Below are 23,338 nucleotides of genomic sequence, written 5' to 3'. Positions count from 1 at the left end.
CAGGACGCACCTTTCCCTTGTCCAAGAACATTCTTACGCAACTCGGCAACAACTCCCAAAAAAGTTGTCTTAATAAATCAAGTCTATTTATTTTACGGAAGAGGTTTCCTAACGGAACATATGCCTACAGGCGACTATGCGGCCGCTTATTTTATTCCGTTTTTGCGCCCTCCTTATTCCGTTTTTGCCACCTCTTCGGCGGTGCTTCTGGAGATCACAACTTTATCCTGGCACGTGGGCTTCCGTCCAGATAATGCATTCATGTAAGTGAGCATCCCCTGTATTTCACCCTCCCATTTTCATCTTCAGGTTTCAACTGTTTTCTGTAGTGCATAAATACATATTTGGATTAATTTGAGGCATTTTGTAATGACAATTTGCAGTATTTTTATATTGTCTTTAAGTGTTTTTTTAATTACAAGGTTTATGGATTAAAATCAAATGCAAAACAGTAAAACATTAGAAAGGAAGTGAACTTGAGGGGGGAAACACTTACTGTGCATTTTAACTTCTAAAAGAAAGCAACAAAATTTCCCTTGGTAAATGGAAGAGCCCTGAGCAGATTTACGTCCTTCTAAATGCAAAGGGTGGAACTGCAGGGGTTTAGAATAGCGATCCCCAACCTGTGGGCTGCGGACCACATGTGGTCCTTCGACTAATTGGAGCTGGGCCCCGAAGAACATCTCCCCCCCTCCCTTTACAACACACTTTGGGTGTCATTGTCTCCCATCACTCCCAGATGGGACTATCTCGTTGCAGAGAAACAAGCTCAGGGTTCCCATTGATTTGTCATTGTCATGAGTTAAAATTTCCATGAAAATAAAATGTTCCTTATGTTCATTGTTGTGGCGTGTCTGTATCTTATTTTGAAGGGATGTTTAAACATTACCATAGCGATCAGAGAGCGTTAGGGCAGTGGTTGAGAGTAGAGGAGTAAACTACCCCCCTACCGGGCCTCAGTAAAAGGCGTTGAGTGGTCCCCGGTGATAAAAAGGTTGGGGACCACTGGTTTAGAAGGCTCAGAAGGGTGGAACTGCACAGGAGGATGCTGCAACAGGAACAATTTCTGCACATTTTCTTTTAAAATAGGATTGAAGAAATGTTGAAGCTGAATATAAGTAATATAAGCTCATAAATCCCTTAAGACAGAAGCATAATATTTTGAAGTTATGGAGAAACTGATATCTTAACACACGAGGAAAGTTTCATAACAACAAATCTCATGAACCACATTTCCCATCTCCTCTTTTACTTGTTTGTAGGCTACTTTACACAATTGTGCTTACAGAATTGAGAATAGAGTTGACAGTTACAAGATGAATAAGAGCGTTATGGAAAAGGAAGGCACAGGTAGGCTCGCCAGTTCTGGGTTGGGAAACACCTGGAGGTTTTTTGGGTAGAGATGGTGACTGGATGGTCAGCCCCTCTCTTTGGTGGAGGACAGAGGGTTCTGCTGACCTTGTATTCCATCCCATCCTGTAAGACTGCAAGTCGCTGGGTAGTCCCCTCCATGTACCAGTCCACGGTAAATCTGGTAAAGGCTGAGCTCTCCAAAGCCAAAGGATGTACTGTGTATTTCACGGCTGACTTGTGGAGCTGCCAGCAGCATGGCTACTTTCCCCTCACCTCCCATTGGTGGCAGCCTGAGGAGTTCTCAGCTCACACTGCCAGCGATTCCCAGTGAAGTCCCTGTGATGGTAGTTGACAAAAATCCAAGCTCCTGTGTGCTATTTGGGAGAAAATGCATATACACACTTGCCTGCAGACAAATCCAAAAGATCTGTCTGTTTCAACAACAACAAAAAACAACCCACCACCATGGTTTATTTCTCCTTGTGTTCTCCTCCCCTGAAGGTTAATGGAGATGATGTATCTGTACATTTTGAGAGGAGAGAAAGGGGAGGGAAACTGTTTGGACTGTCACCAGGAAACTGCTTGTTCAGTGTTCCCTTAAGTTTTAATAAGGAAATTGCCAAGATGGGAGGAGAAAATTGCAGAGGACATCTCTTGGGAGATTTTCTCAACCCCAGCAGGAAGCAGATGTCATGAAGAAGAAGGGTGAGACCTTCAGTCACTTTCTCTTCCCTGAAAGTATTTAAATATAAACAGATGAGAGATCAAATAAGTAACAACAGCAAAGCAAAATTGCACCTTGTCAGTGAAAGATCCAAGAGGGTGATTTAATGGGGGGGGGACTTCCTGTATTGAAAAGTTTAGCAGCTTCAGCAAAGAAAGATTCCTTTTAACTTTGACATCAGCCCTGACATTCAAAAAACTTAAAGGGAGCTGATAGAAAAAAATCTATTCTGTAATTATTAGAAAAGATAAAGGCTGGAAAACACTAAAATGATGAACTGGGAAGTGAAAACAAAGCTTTCTTTACAGTAGCCTTTCTCAATCTTTTTAGCACTGAGAAACTCCTGAAACATTCTTCAGGCTTCAAGAACCCCCAAAAGCGATGCCAGCAAGCCACACTTCCCTGCTACGTCCCAGAAGTCACATGTCACCAGGAGTTACATCAACTGAACACTTTCACCTAATGTGACATTACGCTCCATAGCCCCCCACACCCCAACATCAGAAACAGTGGCCTACTGTGCTGGGCTGGGGCAGAAATCTGTCGCTCTTTCATCCCCTGCCACCCGCCAATACAAATAAGTACTTACCTTTCTGGACTCCATTTACCACCACATTTGATGAACCTTGGCCAGCAAGGATTTTTATAACCAGGGCCATTTCCTTTCTATCCCTCAGGCCCATCACTGGCCATTTTGGTTGGGGAGGGTAGGTTGACGTGACCACATATGGTCATATCACCTGATAATTCTTTTTTAAATTAAATATATATACATATACAATTAATTAACTCCTCCCCAATTGGCAAAACCCTTCTGGGGTCATTGAGAAATCTGAGAGTTTCACAACCCCCCTGTTGAGAAAGCCTGCCTTACAGATTTAAAAGGTGAGCCCTGCTGAAACTAACCAACTAGAGTCCTTGGCATAACATCGGTGCTGGAGGTGTGGCTGCGGTAAGAGAAGGAAAATCTGAAAAAGACAACATGTCTGCTCCTGAAGGAGTGTGCAACAGGCACGCATTTCTCCAATAAAGCAGAGAAAATTTACTCTCAGATACGTGGGGAGAGTGACTCCATGGTAGTTCTTGAACAGTGCAGATTTTTAAAAAGGCAAACAGCATCAGAGTGGACGCTGGTGTCAGGTGTGGAATGTTTTTTTTTTTTTTAACCAAGTTGAATAAGTTTCAAAAGCCCAGTGCATAATCGACTCAGATGGCCAAGGATCCAGGGTACAAATAATGGTCTTTACAGATCCTAGGATCATGTCCACATTCAAAACAGAAATTGGATCAGAATGAGTAGCCCAGGTGGTATATTGGCCCTTTCTTCTGGACTACCTATGTTATAACTGACATCTGGATCAGAACATATTCTCAATATTTTATTAGCATAAACATTGGTACAGCTAATTGTCTGTTCCTAAGACATTAGAGGCTCAGATTTAGACAGCAACAAATGCTGAGCTACCGTGAACCGTTGGCGTGAACAATATCTAGCCAACGCTGTAATAGTTGAGTGTCTCTGCTGTTTGGGATTGGGTTCTGGCTAGAAGTTTTGAATCCTTTTGGAAGATTTCAATTTTAGGGGAGTGGGTGGAATTAGAAATCCAGATATGGGCATGACAAACCATACCCACAAATTATGGGGAAATACGGGAAACATCAATCTGTGGTGATTTGGTTATCTGCCCAGAATACCAGTTGGCCTGGTTTAACGAAGAACTATGCAGAGTTGATGGTCCTACTTGGGTCTCTGAATAAATTATCAGAATTTCAAGCCTGATTAACAAAGGTGGGGAAATGGCAGATTCCTTGATAGTCCTAGAACTTGTTCTCCTGCGGACCTGGATTATTAATCATGACCTGAACTCTGATGAGCCCTCAGGAAGCCAATATAATAGAACAGAACTAATAAATGTCAGAGAACTATTGTTAAGGGACATGATGGTTCTGGATGAACCAAAATCTGGGAGATTCTGGAAACACCCCTGCAAAAGTTGGGAAACTCTACTACACCATTTCCAAAACCCAAGACTTTTATATGCAGAGTCTAAGCCTGGGCTAATTATTGGAGTTAATGTCTAATAGGAAGGTGAGAGTAATCTGAACTTGTGTCATATAGGAAGATGTAGATTTGTTTTCCTTTGATCCAGCTGCAAAGGAATCAACATATGTAGTCAATGGTTTGGTGTGGGAAGATGAATTAGGCTGGCATTTAGGGCCAAACTAGATTTAAGGCATTGCTGGATCTGACCTGTGGAAGTGAATGCCATTTTACAGATGATTAAGGCTGTTTAAAAATTCTGCAAGAGGCTGTTTTGGCACTTGAAAAGATATGTGGGGGTGGGATTGTTTCTACCTCGCCCACTTGCAGCATTTTAAATGGCTGAAATAATCTGTAAAATTGCATCTGCATCCATGGGTCAGACCCATGAATGCCATAAAATCTCGTTTGGCCCTTAGGTTTGAATTTCTTAGTCTTTGCGCTTCAAGGCATTGAAGGGATGAAAGAAAGATTACTGAGCTCATTTTGAATATTTTATTTCTATCAGTACATTTTCTGATTGGTCTCTAAACAACTCAGCTCTTTTGTTAATCACAAAAATTGTACTTCCAGAGGTTAGATGGACTTTACACTTTGGAAGGAAGTCATGTGACGTTTAGGCCCCCCTCTTGAGGTGACTGCAAAAACTATACTATACTAAATTACAGGGGCCCAGTGGGAGATGGCCATCCTACCTTTTATGATAGACTCCCAACTATTGCCTTAGAAAGGTGCCCATTGCTCCCCTATCAGCATCTCTGTACAATGTCCTTCTACTGGCTTGTTCCCACACACTTGCTTTGGTGAGGTCAGAGTTTCTTGCCACACCCCAACACTCCCAGCTGCCTCAGAGACTACATACATACACTAGCCAAGGGAAGTTTCCACCCAAGTGTGAACTGCCTCACTTGCTGCTTTAAAACACTCTGCATTTGGGGTCCAATGTCAAGCTCCAAGAGAATCCTGACCCCAAGATCCAAAGTTCTTGAACACCAGTGAGAGAATGAGGAAGACCAGCAGAGGAGGACTGGACTCTGAGCTGAAAGCCCTGTGGGAGGTCTAGCGTAGGTCAAGCTGGTCTTTTTTGTTTTGTGAAGATCCAGAAAATGAAATAAAAACAGCAACTAGATTCCTAACATTTCTCTTATGTTACAAAGAGGGCTGTCAGGAAGATATCTCAGCCACAGAACAAAGCTTCCATAAATGTTATTTTATCACATGGTGACAAACTAGCAGAGCTTAGTGAAAGGAATGATCCACTGTGCTATTCACTCTAATCACAGGTAATACCTTTCCTGGAGACTGTTATCCCAATATTGAGGGATATTTCCCATTCTGGACCCCTTTTCTCATAATCAGAGAGAGAACGAGCAGTTGCTGAACTGGAAAATTCCTGGAGATTTGAGGGCAGAGCCTGGGGAGAGTGGAGTCTGGGGAAGGGAGGTCCCATAGAAGTTGTAATTTTTCCAGGAGAAATTATCTCAGCAGTCTGGAGATCAGTTGTAATTCTGGGAGCTCTCGAGGCCCTGCCTGTAGGTTGGTAATGCTAGGATGATGGTTAATGCTGAAGGCAAATGCCACCTATTTCTCCAAAATACTGCATTTTAAATGAGTAATCAGTTAACTTTTATGAACAGGGCCAGTAGTATGGACAGAGCCAGCATGGTGTAGTGGTTGAGAGCGGCAGCTTCTAACCTTGCAAGGAAGGGAAGGCACTCTGAGACTCCTTAACTGAAACAAAAGCCTCTCATCTTAAGGATTCTAAGAGTATTCAAAAAGCTTAAGAATCAATGATCAGTTACTTGAAACATATGAACTGTAGTCTGTGTCAATACTGATTTACCTCAGAGTTCATTACTAATTTATCTTAGGTATATTTTACCCCTGATTTCACCTGATATTTTCCCTAAAACATTGAATAAAATATTTTGTCATTCTTAAACTTTAAAAAGCCCCTTGTATGTCATTTCAGAAGTTTAAGAGAATGATCTTGTCCCTCCCTTCAAGTGCCTGGGATAAACTAGCAGCAAAATATCATACTGTGACAGGGTGAGACAGCCATAGATTTTTCATAAAAGAAAATAGAAAGGACTGCTCAGTCAGAAAGGGAAAGAAAAAACAGAGGGAAAATCTTGCTTCTCAGTGAGGGAAGTGGGCAAGTTCATCACACCAGCCTACAGACTACTTAAAGGGGAAGAGAATCTTGGGAACAGGACTGCCCGTGCCAGCTAATGACATTTGGGGGGAACTTGTGTTACCCTTCCTGTTGCCGATATTAGGCATGGGTAAAGTCAGAGATATGGGCATTTGGACAAGAATCAAAGGGCCATTGAACCCATTGAGCCCATGGCTCACAGCTTATGGTCCTGAGTGAAACAGCCCAGGAGCTGCATTGTTGATTGTTTTATCTGTATAGGTATTTTTCCCCTCTGCAACCCCAGTAGGAAGAAAAACAGGACTTTTTGTCAATTTGCAGCTGATTTATTGTGACCAGATACAGTTTTCCTGGCAAGACATGTTCAGAGTTCTTTGCCATTGCTTGCCTCTTCATAGCTACTCTGGACTTCCTTGCTGGTGTCCCACCCTATAATTAACCAAGGCTGATCCTACTTAGTTTCCAAAATCTGATGAGTCAGGCTAGCCTGGGCTATCTAGTTCACAGCAAAATCAAAAAAAGACAGACAGAAAGATTCCATAGCCAGGATAACAGGATATAAAAGCAGGACAAAAACATATAAACAATTTAGCACATATTTTCTGAGATCATTGCTATTCTGAATGACTAAGTGACAAGTATTAATACAGAATGACTTAATCATAATAACCAGGAAACACGTGTTTATATAGAAAATACTTGATTTGATCTAATATTCTTGCACAAATCTGTTTTGGAAACCTCCTTTAAGATGCATTCTATTTCTGTCATGAATACTTCATAACTGCCTTAGATTGCACATTTTATTGTCTTATCAAAGATAAAAAGTAAAAAGAGATGTGAACTGTGAACAGCCAATCACTTCCATGTAATGAAGTAACAAAGTTAATCAGCCAGCTGGCAGCTTAAATGTATCTTCTCCGCCCTTTAGGGACACTTCATAGGGAATAAAATAGCTCTGTTTTCCAGAACAGTTCTTCTCTTTGGTTTATGATCTTAGAACTTCTTAATGCTGTTAAACTTTGAGAAGGCATTGAATCTTTGCTAGCTTTTCACCCGAAAATGTTAATCTAATATCACAACTGAGGCAGTGGTTATTTTAATACAGAGAAAAATTAGAGATCATTAAAAGGTAATTAAAAAGTCCTGTTGGACTGCCAGATTAGAAAAACAGGCGTGTATAAGCATTCCCCATTGTAGCTGCTCCTTGGCTGTAGGAATTCCAGCACAAGAAAATTCATTGAAATCTGAGCCTTATGCCTTTTGGAAAGGCTGTAAGGCTTTCTTGCTTGAGCAGGCTTTTAACAACTGAGATTAAGCAGGTGTGAGGATTTTAATTTCTACAAATTATAGATACACTTAATTGGACATGCTGGTTTTGTTGATTTTTCTGAAAACCACAGTGTAAATCTAAAAACTGAGGCAGAATAGAAGCTGAAATAAGTAAATGTTTACCCCCATTTGAACATTGTATTTAAATAGCAAAGGTTGGCTCTTGGAGAGGTATTCTTGGCTGCCTCACATGATTGGAACTCCTTTTTCTTGGAGCTTCCCCAAGATCCTTGCCTAAACATTTTCCACATGTGGTGTGAGATTTGCTTGGGCTGAGTGCTAAACCAGCAGTGGCTTAAAAAAAAAGATATGAAATACATCACAGATGTATAGGGAGAATCTTTAAATATGGCATAACTTTTATGTTGGGTTTTTTTTTTACAACATATTGCTTCCTTGGGATAATTGAGAGAAGGTTCTATAGGCAAAGTTGGCAGTGTTTTAATACAGAAAAGGGAGAGGAGCAGAGGAGGATGCCTCTCTAAATGCTGCTTTCCAAATGAGAGAACAGAACTGTTAAGATGTCTGTCGGCCAATTTTGACAAAGGAATTTTAATTAAGAAGAAAAGCCATCTGATGCACTTCCCTTGTTTGGAGAAACCGTCAAAGCTATGATTTTCCTTTTAAGGGAGGCCCCAGGGCCTGTCACAAGTAAGTGCCAGATAATGCCACTGTTTGCTTCAAAGAATGGGGTGGATTATAGAATATTGGTCTTCTATAGTTGGAGGAACTCACACAAACACATGGCTTCACATGTTCTCGAGCTGGGCCTTGGCTTCAAGCAAACCATACATTTTTACATAGTTGTCTGCATTGTAAAAACATATCCCATAGCAGCAAGAATGCTATACTGGCTGTTTCACATTGTCTTTTTGCGTACCTTGAGCCTGGAGTCCACATTGCAGCCATAAATGGCAAACTATCTTCTGAGGCAATCATATGGACTTCATTACTCAGAGGCTGTAATGCAGGAGTCTCTTAAGTTCTTTGTTCCTCTTTGAGAATTACCCTGGTAAACACACATTTAACCAGACATGTCTGCCCACAAAACAAGATATTGTTGTTTCATGAACACCCCAAAAAACTGCAGCTCTACAGAGTTTAGGCTGCTAAGTCTAGATTTATACAGAAGATGGCATTTATGTATAATTTCCAGTAAAAATTAATCTTGTCCCAAAATTGGTACCCCGAATAGAGGAACAATTCTGAGAACGTTTTCACTAGTCTCTAAGACCCCCCCTACACACACACATATACAACAGAGGTGATATCTAACAGGAAACAGACATTTGGAGAACTTAAGAGGCTAGAAAGACTTTGGAAAAAAATTTCAGGAGACTTCAGGGAAAGCTTTGATACTCTGGCTTGACTAGAGAGGGGGGGGGAAGAGCAGATAGAACTCCTGGGAGTAAAGAAAGTCTTTTTTGTGCTGATTCTATTTAGACAAAAGTCTGACCTGAGGTCAGCAAGAGACAGCCATTGCCATGTGCTGACATGCACACCTGAGCAAGGACTTCAAGGTTATGGGAACTAACCCTTTCTTGTAGTCAAATATTCTCCTTTCTTTCCCTCTCTGATTTAAGGAAGTCTATACAGAACCAGTGTTAGGGTACTAAGAAGCTTCAGCAGAAACCCTGGTAGATAGGGAATGGACAACAGTAAACTTATTTAGATCCATACCCTCCTGCACTTTCCCACCCTAAGCCTGTTGAGATCCATATTCTCCTACTTTCCTATCCTAAGCCTATGTAGATCCATACCCTCCTGCACTTTCCCATCCCATAAGGGTACGCTGAAGGAGAAACAGAGGTATGGCTATTTCTGCCATAGTTCTTTATAGAAAGTCATAGAGAAGAATATTTCCTGTATACCTGAGGGACTGCCTCTCTGAATATGTTCTCCGGAGAGCTCTTTGTTCAGCAAATAGCAACTTGTTGATGGCAGGTCCTCAGGTCTATTATTGGAACTTACATACTTTGTCTTTGTCAAGCAGCAAGTCAGTATGAATTTAGCATTCTTCTACTCCCTTGCCCATTTGGGAACGTGACCTCATACATGGCTCGGAATCACAATATATTGATTCTATTGGACACAAACACTTCCCATGTTCAAAAATAGCACATTCAGTTTAAGTAAATGGTCTTTATTCTTGGCAGTCTTTGAAAATTATACATCTATAAAGATCAAAGCAGTATTCTCTTTTCATAAAAAATGTAACTGCAATGCAGCAAGATTCCCAAACTCTTTGAGTGACTGTTCAGTTATTTCCTGTACCCAACTGACAATATGGAACAAGGCTCAATTTATTGCCGAGTAAGCAAGACTTTGAGAACAATTTGCAAGGGACAACAGTTTCTCCCATTCTTTCCTAGTGTATCTTCCCATCTGATAGTAGTTAGGGCCTGTAAGCTCTCTTTGCTTGGTTTATTTAGGAGTCTCAAGATGGCTATTGTACACTCACATTTGCCTCAATTTTCCTTCCTTATATTTATGTACAAGCGTATTAGGTAGGCTACTCCCCTCATCATGGCCATAGCACTGGAGTGGATACCTAGGATTAGGCTTCCACAGGCCAAGCAGCGGTCACTAAGCTTCCTGGGGCTGGGGCACTGAATGCACAGCTGGAGGAGGCCGGGACCCTCCTGCTACAAGAGATGAGGAGGAAGGGATGGAGGCAGTTTGATTGTGCGTGTTTGTGTGTCTGAGAAATGGAGGGGGGAGAAACTAGGAAGGTCAGGGAAGTAAGATGGAAAGAGAGGGGAGGGGGAAGTGGGGGGGGAGGGTCTGTGTGTGCATCTGACTGTCTGACAGAGAGGGAGGGACCAAGGAGCCCGGGAGCAGGTATGTGTACTACATACCTGTAAGAGTCAGACTGTTGATACTTTTTTTTTTTAGTAGGGATTTGCACAAATAAAGCAGCATGGGTAGTGGTGCTGATTGACTTACCATCTTCAACACGGCTTCAGTTTTCCTGTTTCTGCTTTGAAATAAAATAAAACACTGCAGAATATTCCAGTGTTTCATCAAATTTAGCTCTACATAACAAAAAGAGTAACTAGCTAGTGCGAAGTCGGGTATATCAGATGGCTGCTTTCCTTGATTAAGAGGAACAGCCTGTATCCAGATAGTGGCAAGTTTGGTTCTATTTGGAAGGTGATTGGCTGTTTGCGAAATTCAATCACAACATTATACTTACACATGACTCCATCCTTATGTGAGAACCTCACAAGTAGCCATCTCCCATATTATACTGGAACATCACTCTACTTTTGAATCTTCTTGTGACTGTGGCATGAATGATGATGGAACTATGTCCCTATAGGCACTGAGTCCTCTAAACTGCTATTTACACAGTCTGAAATGGAAAAGTCAGGTACTGTTTGAGTGACTGTCTCCCCCCCCCCTTTATCATGGCTACTAGCACCCTTGGGGGAAGGGACAGGTTCTATGGATAAGATACTGGGACAGGGAGTTAATATGGTGCTTTCATCTAAAAATCAATATCACCAACAGCTACTTTTTAAATGTATTAAGCAGCTCCAATATAAATACAATTTCTTAATAAAATACAATGCTGTATACATGATTAGGTAATTAAAAGTAACCCAAATCCAAAGATTCTGAAAAAATGTGCAGCTTTTCTTTAAAATAAATCATGCCTTCCCCGTGTTACTACAATAAGGAAAAGATCACAGCAGTATTACAGAACAAGCAGTTATGCTTCTGCAAGCTGTGCTCAACCCTTTCCATCCTGCAGGCACTGGGTGGTCAGCACAACCACAAAATAGCTGCCATGGGAAGCAGAGGCAACCTCAAAATATCAGGGACTGATGTTATTCATAACTTTGATAGTATGCCTTTAACAGTTCAACTAGGAGCTCTGTTGAAATAATGCGCTTTCAAATTAACGCAGTTTAAAATATTTTCTTATATTTACCTAAAAATAAGTACACTTATTGAGCTTTCTGACAAAAAGTACTTGGCATTTATGTCTGTCTTCATTCAGCAGACATCAAAAGCATGTACATAAAAGTAAAATAAAGATTCTTTACTTAATATAACTGTCTGTGTTATATCATAAACATGAAAAACAAAGCCCCATGTGGCCCACTTTAAAAAAAACTATGGTGCTGTCAGGTGCAATGGTGCCCACAGGTACCACATTAGGGAACCCTTATGTACATTCTTGCTAAATATGGAGATTGTTCAAAGGTATTTAAAAATTACTTATAGCTAATATTTGCTCACTAAGCCATATTTCTTAAATTATCAACCCCTCCCCCCTGGGTCTGTTCTGCAAGAAAGAAATTTAATTACTTAAAAAATAGGGGATCTTTCTCTTAATCTGAAATGTAGCAAGAAGGATCCCATGTGTGATAAGTATTAATCTCTGAGATTTTCATTCCAATGAGATAGGTGAGAAAATTACACTCTTAATGACGATAGTTCTATGCACATTTGTAGGACAAGGGAAATAAATGGTGCTACCCAGGTTTGACATCTGAGGAGCCTAGCTAAGATCAAGGATATCCCCAGTTTATCCCTTAGGGTGGTGCTAATCAACAATTCCTTCAAGTTTAATTTCTGTCCTGACTGTGTCAGAACTGGAGATGTGCTGAGATATTTACTCACGGGATGCAGTAAAAACGAAAAAAACCCCCCTGCAAACTTTGTCTCGAACTGATTATAGACAGCAAATATGTAAAAGAATGAAACAGAAGGCAATTTATCAGTCTTCACACTGCACATATTCTTATCTAAGTCTCTAGATTTTACAAGGGGATAATGCTTCAGCAATTTATATGTGGGTCCAGAATACTGCCAAAGCTAAGCCTTATGTTGTGTGATTTCAGCTGCTAAATAATGAACAGTCTAAAATTGAGAACCTGTTAGATTTTCAGCAGTCTATATTAAAAGATTCTATTGTATCAACAAAACTTCGAATATTTCAATATTTATTGCAAAATTTGAAATAGTTTATAAATAAAAACATTTATATTTGTGCATTATATATTCTAACTAGCAAAAAAGCCCATTGTATCCCTGAACACAATGGGCACTAGAGCTGCCTCAGGCAGTGAGAGCACTGGCAGGGGCTCCCTCCTCCCTCCCCCCCCCCACAGTCCCAGATCCTCCACCTGCCCTTCCAGCTCCTGCTTAATGGGCTGGAACTTCTTCCAAATGGAAAACGTTCAAAAGGAATGCAACCAGGGGTGGGACATCCTTCCTGATTGGCTGTTAGTTGGATGGACAACCAATCAGGAATGGGACAGCCAGGACAGCCGATCTAATTGGTGATTAGGCAGTGAGTGCCAGCTTCTCCCAGCACCCCTTACCAGCTTTATTAATGGTTACAGATAATAACTGCAAGACAACAAAAATAAAAAACTATACAAATTATGCTAACTGAAATGATTGTTACTAAAACAAAATGTTTTTTTCTTAAATCAATACAAAAGTATTAAGACAGTAACAACAATCTTTTTTGCTTTGCACGTTTGTATTTGTTTTGTATATTTTGTATTTCAGGATACAGGTACTTTTGTAACCAGTCTGATTGGTTATGTTTTCTTTTTTCTAGATGATCCATTAATTTCAGATGTAACAGTTGTGCTCTGCTGCTGTCTCTTTGTGTGAGGAGATGAGACCCATTCTTCTGAACTACAATAAAAACAAACAGAAGTCATTCTAGATGTGGAAGTCATTGTCTCATGGCTTATAGGACTTTCTGTCCTTCTTGCTGCAGATCATATGTTCTGTGGGTTATAAGAGCAGATTAAGAATGTTCTGTGGACAACAGTAAAACAACTTTATAACTACTTAACTGATTACTAGTTCCAAAAATAAATCAAAAGTTTTCTTATAGTCTTGAGAAAGAATAAGGGATTGACAGAATCCCTTAATAACAGAGTGGCAACTTTAACCCTTGTTCTTCACTTAATTTATCCTTGTGGTTTTCAGGATTTTCTTTTAATAGATCACCCAAACAATCCTATTCTTCACTTACATCTGCTGACAAAATAAGTGTGTTGCCAAGTCCCAGTGCAACAGAAATGCACAATGCTGCATGGGTAGAAAAGCTTACATTGCAGTGACACCCTTGTGCCAGCAGGATGCTCCCTGGGCTGGTATTGTGACAAAGACTACTTGGAAATGAAGAGGAAGAAGGGCAATGGAATCCCATGCTCACTCAAAGGTCTCCTTCCTTGCAATGTCTGTTTAACTCAGGTCCACAGCCAGAATTTTTTTAATTGGGAGGGGCAAATGAGTATAGTGTTGTGAGCACATTATTTATTTACCTTATTATGAATGAGCTATGATGTAGTAACAAAGTCTCTACAAGGGATCATTCTACAAAGAAGATTACATTATAATCCATTTTGTTTAAAACAAAATATCCTCTTCCTTTAATACATGATGAACCAAGCCTTGTCCCACTTCCACTTCCTTGGGTAGCAGTGTGCCAAATGGGAATTCCCCCACTATAAAAGTACCTGTTTCTTTCTCTGAACATAAAATGAGGCTTTGCTGACAGAGATCATAGAAGAAGATGCATTTTTGGATGAATGGCCCCTTTGCTTCATAACACCGTTTTCCATTGAACTCATCCCCACCCCAGCTCCAAACCCTGCTGTTGCTTGGCTTGACATAACTTGCTAAGGATTGCTCTAAGAATTCAGGCTGGAATGCAATAGGGTTGCCAACTTCCAGGTGGCACATGGAGATATCCCAGAATTACAAGTGATTACCAGACTAGAGAAATCACTTCTTCTGGAAGATGGACTCTGATTAATATTTGATAGACCTGATTAGTATGCCTCCCACAGGCTCCATTCTCCAAATCTCTGGGGATTCCCCAACATGGATTTGGCAACCTTAGTGAGTATGTGCACACACACTTTTTTCTTTCACTGCTACAACTTGCCTGGTATGCTGGGGGAAGGTGGCTTTTTTTTGCTTCACACAGAAGGGAAAGGAATCTGGGGAGGCTCCTCTCTACAAATACAGAGATTGACCGCACCCCTGAGCTTAGTTAAAAGAGAAGGCAAAATTGTTGCTAGCATCAATTCATTATCAACATTTCACAGAAATTTTAAAATGCTGTGATGCCTTGATCCACAGTGGCCTTGTGATGCATAACTCTTTCTCCCGCCTCAAATGTTTTCAAGAGCCAAAACAGCTGCATGGACATTCTCACACACTGTACAATGGTCACACACTTGTTAAAGGAAAAGTACCGTTGCCGCTGTTGCCATCCACCCCCTCTGATTCAAACCACCCTTGAACACTTCATGCCCGGGTCTAAAATAGTGCTGCCCCAAAGGCTTTTATCCTAATGTGCCACAATGCTGCTGGTCAGAAAAATCTATGACCAGCACAACTTACCAAGCTAAGGTGGGAAAAGGACTGTAGCATGTGCTTCAGTGGACAGTTGGACAGTTCTTTATGCAAGAAGCAAACTGAAAAGGAAAACCTGGAAATGAGGAGGAAAAGCGTCTTTCTCATTAGTAAAGCCTGGCAGGGAGGTGGGAAGAGAAAGGGATACACCCTCTCTCATTGCCAGAAGATGACAAATTTCACAAATCCTAGTGCTGATTGGAGGGGCATGACTGGTTGGGCCAGGCTCCTTTGTGCATCACTGCTCTAAGTGGCACTGGGAGAAAACATTAAAAGGCTGGGCCTGGCAGCCCTAACTAAAGTTGATGGAGAATGCCTGCCCTCCTCCAGAAGTACTACGTCCTCTGATTCTGACTACTCAATGGAGCCAGTCACCACATTACATCATCAATAGTATGCATAGTTGGCCCTGGCTAGCACTTAGAAGGGTGAGCTCCAAGGAATAACAGGGCAGATAAACTACATACAAATGCCTCTTGTCTGCCAGCCTGACAAGAGACATTCATATGTGGTTTTTGTCTGCCCTGGTACCACTTGGAGGTTGCCCTTCTAAGTGCTGGCCAGGGCCACCTATTATTATTAACAACAACAACAACAACAGCCATAGTATGGACATTCAGTCAGAAAGCACAGCTCACATATCAGAACATGCAACATGCAGCATGTCCATATATAAAAACTAAGGATTATGAACACTAGCATATCACACTTTTATCCTGCCCTTCTTCCAAGGAGCTCAGAGAAGCATGCATGGCTGTCCCTACCACTATTCTATTTTCCTGTATGAGTGACAGATTCAGGGCAACACTCAGTTGGTCCATGGCTTCAAGGCTGAGTTTACATTGGAATCTTGGACTCCACAGTCTAACTACTGCACCACAGAGGTTTTCACCATTGCTGTCTGTATGGCAGAACAAAATGAAGGGGACCAAATAAAATGGAAGGTATTCTGGGACATGTAAGAGTAAAATTCCATGTGTTAGTCACTTTATTTTCAGGCATTCCCATTCCCTTGTGCAGCCTTTCTCCTGGGGAAATACAGCCAGGTATTGAATTTGGGATAGTTTTACATGCTAAGCCCTGGAGCAATGGCCACACACAGGGTCCTTGTGCAACTAAGTAGGTGATATCTCTAGAGGGGGAAAAGTTGGAATGTTTATGGTAAACTACAAAGTCCTGATCTTGGGTTCATGGTAAACTACAAAGTGCCTCATCCTGAGTCTTGCAGTTCTATGATTAAGGAAGTTGCTATATAAATAGGATGCTTCGGTTTCTAGTTCCATTGCTTCATTTTCTATCTAAAATTTTATTAAAATATTTATATTCTGCCTTAGTAGGACCCTTGTCTTATAGTCACCAAACTTACAGCCCATTTTCCACCACACTGCTTTTTTCCAATGTGTTATCAGCCAGCTTGGTACTGTAAATTTTATCTTTCCTTATGCTTAGCTCCTTTCTCCTGCAAAAAAGTCAGAACATTGTGTGTGTATGTGTGTGTGTGTGTGATGTTATTTATGCTGTCAGTGTAGACTCATCCTCTGTGACATTTCTATATTCTGTATGCAAACCTCAGACTGTTAGGCGATGGGAGATTCCAGCTGAAGAGGCAGCCATTCACTGGAGCGTTATTATGTCTCATTGCAAAGGAGGAGGGCAGGTACAGCACTCAGAACATATCATTATGACCTCCCCACTAATCATCTCTAAGCCCCAAGCATTGGATAGAAAAGGTGAAAACATCCTGTGTTGGTAGCTCAGCAACTAATGGGATGTCTCCCATTTTTGAAGAAAGATCAAAGAATCATTTCTCTAAACCTGTGGCTGAAAGGCAGCTAGTAAGAGGTGCAAACTCTATCAGGGGAATCAGGTACTTTGCCAACAGAAATCTTCACAACAGTGCAACAATCACTTCCCAAGAGTAAGGGACCAAAAAGCCACTGTGATCACCTACACAAAATCTTCACTGCTGGGCAACTGGCTCCAGAGATTGAAGCTGTTGACTCATTGGTTGGTTTAGGAGTTTTCCACTGATTGGTGAAAAGTATGCATGCATCATGTGGCAGCTCCCTTCAGCAAGCCTACATTGTTTTTTGTTTCTAACTGTATTCTGCTGTTGAATTTAATGCATAAAACTGTGATTATGTTATGCCTGTGCTATCACTGATATAACTACAAAGAATATGACAGAATATCATCAGTATTATGGACCTGGATGTCAACCCATAAATAATGTTATAATACCTAGAATGACTGTGCAGTCAAACAAAAAGTAATAAATTCCTATAGGTTCAATACATATTTTATGAATAACATAACAACAACAACAATAATAATGCAGAATTGTTCTGCCTCCATTGCTGGCACAAATGGTCTTCAAGAATACTCACTATACAAGAAAATCCATAACACCCCCCTTTTTTGAATTCAATATGGATCTGAGTAACCAACCTGTGCAACGTTTTTACTATTTCTCTCCGCATTCGTTTTGGAGGAATGGGACTGTCATTCATGTCAAACACTTCTGATCGAAGTGGTGATTTGCTGCATCGACTTCTTGGGGTCATACCTATGGTGATCATAAATACGGATGTTATTTTAATGCTAGTAATTACACATTCAGAAATAAAGGCTCAAATATATACATGTAATAGTTTAAAAGATTTTGCAACCTACAAAAAATATTTGGTTTTTAGAATATTATGCACCAGAAATACCTGATGAGGCAAGTGTTGATGAAACTAAACTCAGGGGTAGTAATTTTTGTTCTACTCTATGTATATCCTGAGCCCAAGCTTCTTCCCTTGTAAGCCCCAAAATGAAAAGAAGCAAGCAGCAGGTTACTTGTTTCACTTAACAGGTTGAACTCCACGTCCCCCCTGGCTGAGAGGCTCAAGGCTATGCAGTGGTTTCTACCATTATCTGCCTTTCTACTTCATTTTCATCCTTTCATTCCTCCCAGGATCTCCAGGCAGTTTACATAGTACTCAGATTCTCCATTTTATCCTCATAACAATCCCATGATGTAGATAAGGTTGAATAAGGAATTGGGGATTAGTCCAAGATCATCCAGTGAACATTATGGCAGAGTAGATACCTGAACTAAAGTCAAGTGAGATTCAGTCTGATCCTCTAGTGACTAAAATGCAGCAGCTCTCAGTTGCCTGATCATATTAAAAACCAAAACCCCCCAAAAAACAACCCCTGATCCTTGCTGAGAGGGGGCGGGGGAGAAAGAGAGTGAGTTAGAGATCTGTTTTAAAATACCAGTATTATTTTCTGCAATCAAAAGAAACTTCTACTACTCTCTCCTACCTTACATTTAGGACTATGGGTTTCTGCAAAAGGGCAACCATTTTACAAATAGTTGGAGTGATAATTAAAGTTAAGACATTTAATATCACAAACACAATGTGAATGTGTATACACACACACTCATATATTATACATTCATATAGTGAAAAAAAATCTGCACATTAGTCATTTTTTTTGGAAAATAAACATTTTGTACATTTAAGGAAATATCTATAGACATATTATGGAGGAAAATTCAGAAATTCACTATTTTACTGTATATTTATTGCTTTTATTGAAACCATTAAAAGCTAACAGAATCCCCAATATGTATGTTTTTGAAGATGACTGCTGGATGATTTTTGGTACTACTATTCATTACATTTCTATATGGCCCTCCCAATATGGCTCAGATTTTGGTATGTTTTTATGATCATAACATTTGATACCTTGAAAATGGAATGGTTGAACCTTAATGTATAAAACACAACAAACATAGGAAAGGTAACATTAAATGCATTAATAAAGTGAATTCTATTATGAGCTTAACCTACAGCATGAAAAGGAGCAAAATTAAAGAAATATATTTATAGTCAACTTTTTTCTTCATGAAATATGCATGGATATGTGACATACCTATTCGTCCTTCTATTAACTTGAGTTTCTTCTCTTTCTCAGCAAATTCTTTTTTCTTGTTTTGTTTTTCTGGAGTATTTAATGACTGCTCTTGATTTTCAAGTTCTGCATTCACTTTATTAAGTCTGAGAACTGCTGCTTGGTACTGTTGAAGGAGTTCTGAAAGGCAAAAGAACAGTTTGATATAATTGCACACTGTTTATGAATTATTCCTACTCTAGAACAAATGGTTGAAGAACAATAGAGCATAACAAACAAATGTTCTGTGTTCTCATAAGGATCATTTCATAGACAAGCAGAGTGGGAAGAGTAATGGGAGCAGAGAGGGTGCATAGCACATAACCTCTCAATTGTCAGGGATCAGGCAAAGCCCAGTTAGTAAGGTCCATGATAAAGAGACATCCAAGATTTCAAGGAAGGTGAAAATCCAAAGAAGAGCTTTATTGAACAGATGATACAAAATACTGATACATGCCAAGACCCATTGAGACAAGGTCTTGGCGAGACAAAGGCACAATAAACATTAGGTGATACTTATAGGGATGACCCAATAAGGGAGGGGGGCTTTGGTCTTTTGTGGGAGAGCAAACGATACAAAGAGGTGAAAGGTTTCCCAGCCAGGCAAGATGGCTTCGCTTTGATCTGAACTATTAAATCAGAGTCCAGTAGCACCTTTAAGACCAACAAAGATTTATTCAGGGCGTGAGACTATGATCTTCTTACATGATAGGGAAAAAGATACATGATAGCCAAAATCAATTCTGCTACATCAGTAGATTGTGTCACAACCAAATACAGCCAATGATAATCCTTTGGCAAAACAGCCAATCAATCCCCTAGAATTCAGTGTACTTTACAAAAACACAGGGAGAACTGTTTTAATTTGATCTGTTTCGTCTCCACGAGCCTGGTAAGGATGCTGAAATCAGATAACGGGTCCCGCTTAAAACTTCAGTGGAATGCAGAGGAAGCCAGGAACTAAGTAAGGAGTTATAGTTTTATGATACCTGACCTGGAGAGCACCAGGGAAAACATATTGAGAGAGGGGGCATGAACCGGGGTTCATGACATCAATTTTAATCCCACCTTTCCAAGACCAAAATGCTACTCCTAAGGACACTGAAGCTCAAAATTGGGGGGGGGGGGTAGAAAGCAATAATTAGGACAATACACAAGAAGAACTTAACAGCTGCTAGCCCCTATCCGCCCAAACTCTTCCATACTGTGCAGGAAAGGAAAATGAAAATATCACCTCTTCCTGCCCTATAACATTCAGGCTTAAGACTAAACTAACAGCTTCATGTAGTTCTAAACCAAAGCAGTGTGCACCACAGGGTAATGAAAGCCCTATAGTTCAGCAGTGTTGCTCTGCACTGGGAGGAGAATAAGAATAGATGCTGAAGCACATGAAAGAACACATGTTTTCCAAGTATCTGAAATCATTCAAATATTTTCTTAGATTACACACAGAAGTGTTGTATGGTACAAATCCAACAAATCAAAATAAACAATTGAAAGCCAATAGGGTAATGCAAAGATCATGCTAACGATCAGAATTAATGTGATTCATTTGTCTTAATTAAATTTCTGTACTGCTTCTCCCTGCAAGCAGGCTTGGGGAGGTTTATAATAATAATAATAGCACAGTTAAAAACAATACTCCTCCTTGCACTGTCTTAAAGACCCTCTGACAGGCTAACTAAACTGGGGATGGTCTAAATGGGAGTGGGGGAGCCAAGGAGACGGAGGAAGCCAATATAGTTTCCAGACATCCATCTGATCACCCATCAACAACCAAGCTTGGTGTTATCAGCATACTGATGGCACTCTACCCATACCTGTGCAAGAGGACACATATTGATGTTGAATGATATAGTAGACAGATAGCTACCCTCTATCCCCAACCCTGTAGAAAGGAGATCAGCCACTGCTAGGCTGATCCCCATATCCCGTCAGCAAGGTGATGAGCCAAAAGCTTGTGATCGACTGTCAAATGCTGCCATGAGATCTAGTAACACAAACAGTGCTGATCTGTTTCAGTCTAGCTGCCTCCAGAGGTAATCTGTAAGGGTGACTAAAGCTGTTTCTACCCTACAGCCAGGCAGGAAACCAGACTGGAATTGGTCCAGGGCCAATACTTCCTCCAAGAATGCTTGAAATTGATCTGCAGCTGCCTGTTCAATCACCTTAATCAGAAACACCAAATGTGAGATGGGACGGTAGTTGGAGGAGTCCAACAAACTCCCCTTACAAGAAGGGCAGGAGCACAGATCCAAACAGATGTCAAAAAGTTACAGGATCAAATGCCTATTGCCATTAGATACATCAGACAGAGTTAACTAATAATATTAGAACACTGTAATTAAAATATTCTAAATGAATTTTAGGTGGGTAAAAACTAGTGATGGGCATGAATGAGCTGATGAACTAAAGTTTATCATGAATTCTGGCCAGTTTATGATTCATGAAGAAATGTTTGTAAACTGAAGAGCCACCACAAACTTCCATGAATTGTGATGCAGTTTGTGGTGGTTTGTGGAGAGCAGAAAACGTGTTTAAATGGTTGAACCCAATGCTTTCTGATCTTCATGAAAAACAGCTTGAAGCCATTTAAATCCCTGCTTTCTGCTCCCTGCCACTTTTCACAGGGAGCAGAAAGCAAGGGTTTTAACTTTAAATGGCTCATGAACCAATACAAATCTGTTCGGTTTGTGAACTGGTCAGTAAGTTTGTGGTTCAGCCACAAACCACAAACCAAACTGCAAAAATGCCGTTTGTTACCAAACCTAGTAAAAACTTAACATAAAGCTCTATATTATATTTAGAACACACCTATCTGTTGGGAAAGATTGTAGTAATATTCTGGCAGAGGTGCTCCAAATATCATTCCTCTAAGTTTATCCATGGGAGGAGCTTTATTTTGAAGGCCTCCAAATTTTCCATTGCTGCGAATTCTGTCTCCTTCTCTTGTCAGCAAAGTTGGACAGTTAGCAAGTTTAACAACCTATATAAAAAAATAAATAGAAATAATATTTTATATATGTAATATATTTATAATGTAGGAAGTCTTAAATCAACGTTTGTTACTTTAAAAAGAAAGCTTGGAGTAAGTTATGCATCCCACAAATCAGGAAAACTGGAAGCTTTCTTTCATATTTCCAAGATGCTCTTCCAATCAGGGGGATGGATCCAGAACAAAATTTCTGGTTTTGTTCTAGAAATGCAAGAAAAATAGCACAGTAGTTGATTATGCTAAATCAAACTTACAGCATACCTATTTACATTTTTTGCTGCTGTAAGATGTTATGTGCAAACAACTTCTGAATAATATAAGAGGGAGGAAAGTGCTGACTGTTGCATGATATTTTGTACCAGAAAAACTGCATGAATCAGTTAATGTTCTCAGTTGCACATCCCTGGATCGAAGCCAGAAAGTACCTTCTCAGGGACAATAAGAAACAAGAACAGAGGAATAATTTACAGGTGAGAGACTGACAGTGTAATTCTAAACAACTGCAGTCTTCTAAACCCACTCAGTTTAATTAATTTAGAAGGATGCTTAGAATGACATTGTAAGGGAGAGATTCTAAGCAAACTTTGAAAATGTCCCCTTTTTATTCAATGGGGCTTACACCTCAAAGAAGTATTCTTAGGATGGCAAACAAAACTTCTTTTTCTCAACCAGGACTGGGAAAACATCCTTCAAACACTGGTATTTACAAAGGCAGATCCCCAAAGCAAGTCCCCTCCAGGAAGGTTTCTGCCAAAGACTTCATCTGAAGAAGCCACCTTGTAGTTCTTGGGAAAAATCTGCTGGAGGACTCTATATACCCTCTAATGAAATGCTATATGTCTGTATGTTTTTATTGAACTGTTTATTTTATATGCTTTAGTTTAAATAATTTTTAATATTAATTTTTAAAATATTGAAAAAGAGAGGGTGCGATCTTGATAACAAGGTTATGATTTGATAATGCATTTGATAAAGAAAAGTTAATTAGAATGTCTGAAATTGAGTCTCATACAGCAGAGATAGTAATGAGTACAGGCGTGCATTTAGTATATCTGAATTTAAAGATACCCATGTACTGGATATTTTTTCAGCTGACTATAAACTGGGCTGCCAGATTGCTGAAGCTGAAAGATATCTAAAGAGATTGCAGCCCCTTTAAACACCTTCCCAGTTTGGTATAGTGGTTAGGAGCATGGACTTCTAATCTGGCACACCGGGTTCGATTCTGCATTCCTCCAGATGCAGCCAGCTGGGTGACCTTGGTCTCGCCACGGCACTGATAAAACTGTTCTGACCCAGCAGTGATATCAGCGCTCTCTCAACCTCACCTCCCTCACAGGCTGTCTGTTGTGGAGAGAGGAATGGGAAGCCGATTAGAAGCCACTTTAAGCCTCC

General features: G+C 40.2%; 1 protein-coding gene across 2 annotated transcripts in view; it reads right to left on the bottom strand.

Moving 5' to 3' along the window:
• Positions 1 to 9,732: 9,732 nt before the first annotated feature.
• The window catches only part of SMCHD1 (structural maintenance of chromosomes flexible hinge domain containing 1), a 90,691-nt gene continuing 77,085 nt past the window's right edge, over positions 9,733 to 23,338 (bottom strand). For both annotated transcript variants that reach the window (XM_077352659.1, XM_077352658.1), the window contains exons 45-48: positions 21,763 to 21,934; positions 18,931 to 19,089; positions 17,452 to 17,569; positions 9,733 to 13,266 (exon numbers count right to left, since the gene is read on the bottom strand). In XM_077352659.1, the coding sequence (XP_077208774.1) occupies positions 13,167 to 13,266; positions 17,452 to 17,569; positions 18,931 to 19,089; positions 21,763 to 21,934 (549 nt within the window). In that variant the 3' untranslated portion in view covers positions 9,733 to 13,166. The remainder of the gene's footprint in view (positions 13,267 to 17,451; positions 17,570 to 18,930; positions 19,090 to 21,762; positions 21,935 to 23,338) is intronic.

Source organism: Paroedura picta, chromosome 9 (assembly GCF_049243985.1).
Source record: "Paroedura picta isolate Pp20150507F chromosome 9, Ppicta_v3.0, whole genome shotgun sequence".
NCBI lineage: Eukaryota > Metazoa > Chordata > Lepidosauria > Squamata > Gekkonidae > Paroedura > Paroedura picta.
Note: the sequence above shows the minus strand (reverse complement) of the source record. Positions and strands in the feature narration are given on the sequence as shown.